This window comes from Phalaenopsis equestris, unplaced genomic scaffold (assembly GCF_001263595.1).
Source record: "Phalaenopsis equestris unplaced genomic scaffold, ASM126359v1 Scaffold000160, whole genome shotgun sequence".
Lineage (NCBI taxonomy): Eukaryota > Viridiplantae > Streptophyta > Magnoliopsida > Asparagales > Orchidaceae > Phalaenopsis > Phalaenopsis equestris.
The window spans coordinates 573,461-576,471 of NW_018164602.1; the positions used below are offsets into that span (position 1 = coordinate 573,461).

Here is a 3,011-nt window from a genome sequence, read left to right on the forward strand (position 1 = left end):
TATATATATATATGTATATATATACATGTATATATATATATATCTATATATGTATATACATGTATATATATATATATATATATATGAGAGAGCTCCTAAAGAGCCGCTGCAACGTCGGCTCCTTCGATCGTGGCCCAACGTCAACTGCTCTGCTCATTATCAAAGTCGTAGATGTTGTTATTCTCTTCCTTGGTTGCTCGACAAAGACGTCCTTCCTTTGCTGTCAACAAAGACGACGTCTGTCGACACTTCCTTCGACTACAGGGAAACCCTAGTTTGCGTTTGTCGTCTCTTGCACTCGCCAATTAACACTCCTGGTAAGTTTCTGCCTCTCCCATACGACATTTTATAGGGTAACTGAAATTGGGCGTTACAGAGAGGCCAAAGGATTTTAATATTTTTGCACATAAAAATAAAAATATTGTATCCTGCTCTCTTCTTCATGTACTTTAATGTGCATGTAATATCATAAGAAAACTAAAGAGGCTGAGCTTGAACTTTACTCCAACAATTTGACTTCACACATGTTAATAATGATAAAAAAAATGTAACATCTTCTACAACCATGCCTAATGTCTATGATTATTAAACCATTTTTAATGGGTTAAAAAGGGCCGGATGGTTATCTTAATAGTTATAACATTTAAGATTTAAATTAAGCAATAAAGTTTCTCTAAGTATTAAAATAAGCAATAAAGTTTATGTCAAAAACTTTCATGGAGTTCAATTATACTGTAAGCATCCAATATGTTGCTCTATAATGCAAGTAATAAATAAATTTATATATAAAAAAAAATCCTATAATAACATGAGCAATTGACATAAAGAAAATAAAGGAAAAAAAAAAACACACGAGCAATGACATAACAACGCAAGAATCTAACCTTAAACAATCTAACCTTATTTCTCTCCAACAATGCGCTCATCAGATCTTCATAAGCCTGGAAGCATAAAGAAATCTAATAAATTGGCGTGCTACAATCGACTGTGGCGATGTTCGAGTGTATTTATAAGGGGAATGCGGCCATAAGTGAATCCCAAGCACCCATAGCTTAATAAATGTCAACAGAAAAGTTATCTGAAAGGAAGAATCATAAGGATTACAGAGAAATAGATCAGTCACCTTGTCAAAAGGCCTACTGATCTGTCTTAGAAGATCGACAAGGTCATGGAAGAGAATTCGCAGCTTCCCAACGCTGTAAAACCCCCTCGCGCATGCTTCCACCAAAACCAGCTTCCCATTGCAAAGCTTAATCTTCAATCGATGGCATTTTGCACAAATTAAGTCAAACTGAAACCCAATTTCAAAAGAAGACAAAATATATAACAAAATAAAAACCTCACTTCGAGGAAAAACAGATGATCCTTCTCAATCTGTTGATCATCCTGCCGTATTCTCGTCGTCCTCCTCATAACTGCAATGGAATTAAACCAATCAATCAAGAACCGAACACCGACTCTGTTCAACAACGGAGTAAAAATCGAGAGAGAATCGAAAGGAAAAAATGCCCCTTACATTGAAGAGGCGGTACTAGATGCGCGAGGGAGAAGAACTCGTAGAAGGCACCGAGCCGCGGGGCAGCACCGCTTATCTCCGCCTCCACCTCCGCCGACGCGTCCTTCCTTGACGGATTCTGCTTACTCCCCTTGCTTTCACCACCTCCTCCGTCACCGCCGCCGGAGCCTTCCCTCTTCCCTTCTTTGGACGCCGCAATGCCGATCGCCGGCGGCGAAGCATCCTTCTGAGCAGGTGCGGCGCCGAAGAAGGAGACGCAAGCAACAATGTCCAGTAGACGCCTCACGTGGGCGATGGCTCCTTCTTCGTCGTAGTCCTCTTCTCCACATTAAAGCAACCATCTCAATCAATTGTGACCCAGACCCAAAAGAGAAGGAAGAAATCGAAGGAAGGTTTTATTTTCTGGGCCCATTCTTTTTAGAGAATTACCGATGCGTGCCGTACACAAATACGTAAATATAAAAAAATGATAAATGATAAAAAATTCATAGCCGGGTACCTTCGACGATGGTGAGAACGCAGGGTTTAAGCCCAGCCACGTCAACCGAATCCTTCAATCCTGGCCCTCGAACCTGACATGAACGAACATGATGCTCTCATCATTAATCAATTTCTAAGGTCCTGTTTGGGGCGGCTGCAGTTTAACTTAGTAAAAAGCAGCTGAAATATAATCTGAGGTTCAAAAAGATGCAGTGACAATTTCAAGTTTTTTTCTTTTGAAAAGTCAGAGAGCATCTAGAAAACTGTCATCACACCTAGCCGGAAACGGTGAGAAAACATAAATTTCAACGGCAACTTTTTGGAAAAACTGTCAAAATACAGTTTACCAAAACAAACGAAACTGCGGTACGGTGCCGCATCGGCACCACACCGCCTCCCCAAATAATATATATATATATATATATATATATTTGTTAAGAATAAATTTAAACAATATTATAAATAAAATCGATATTTGACAGAGACCCAAATATCAATTTGTCATACTCTTTTTGGCCCATGATAAGATCTCGCACCATGTGCCTAAAATTCCAGAGTCTCTACGCCACGATGGGATCGAACCATTGACCTGAGAAGACTTGCAGTGATCTCGCCACCAACAGGCCAAGACTTGAGGCACACGCACGCACGCACGCGCACATATACTAAATTATTTCTCTTCATCACATTTTCCTCTATTTTGCGGGAATGGGTTTTGCAAAAAAATAATTTCATAAAAATTAAAAAATATTACTTTTAAGTTTAGTTTGCGGACACACTGAAGTATCGTTCGTTCGACTGGCATTTATAAAAAATTTTATTTGGAGAAATCTCAAAACTCTTTTGTGAGAACGAAGTTCTTCTATAAGAACGACGAAATTGTCATCATTTCAGATCACAGCTCGTCTCCTCTTATTCAAAGAATGTAATTTTATATGTGGTGTTGCTTATATTCAAATCTTAGTATATATATATATATATATATATAATATATACATTATAATATGATAATTTA

At 38.3% G+C, this 3,011-nt stretch overlaps 1 protein-coding gene across 1 annotated transcript in view; it reads right to left on the reverse strand.

Moving 5' to 3' along the window:
- Nucleotides 1-3,011, reverse strand: part of LOC110021988 (protein TSS) — a gene marked incomplete in the record, with an annotated part of 50,252 nt that overhangs the window by 45,418 nt on the left and 1,823 nt on the right. The window contains 5 exon segments of the mRNA XM_020720739.1: nucleotides 900-941; nucleotides 1,124-1,255; nucleotides 1,345-1,415; nucleotides 1,517-1,834; nucleotides 2,016-2,088. Coding sequence (XP_020576398.1) covers nucleotides 900-941; nucleotides 1,124-1,255; nucleotides 1,345-1,415; nucleotides 1,517-1,834; nucleotides 2,016-2,088 — 636 coding nt within the window.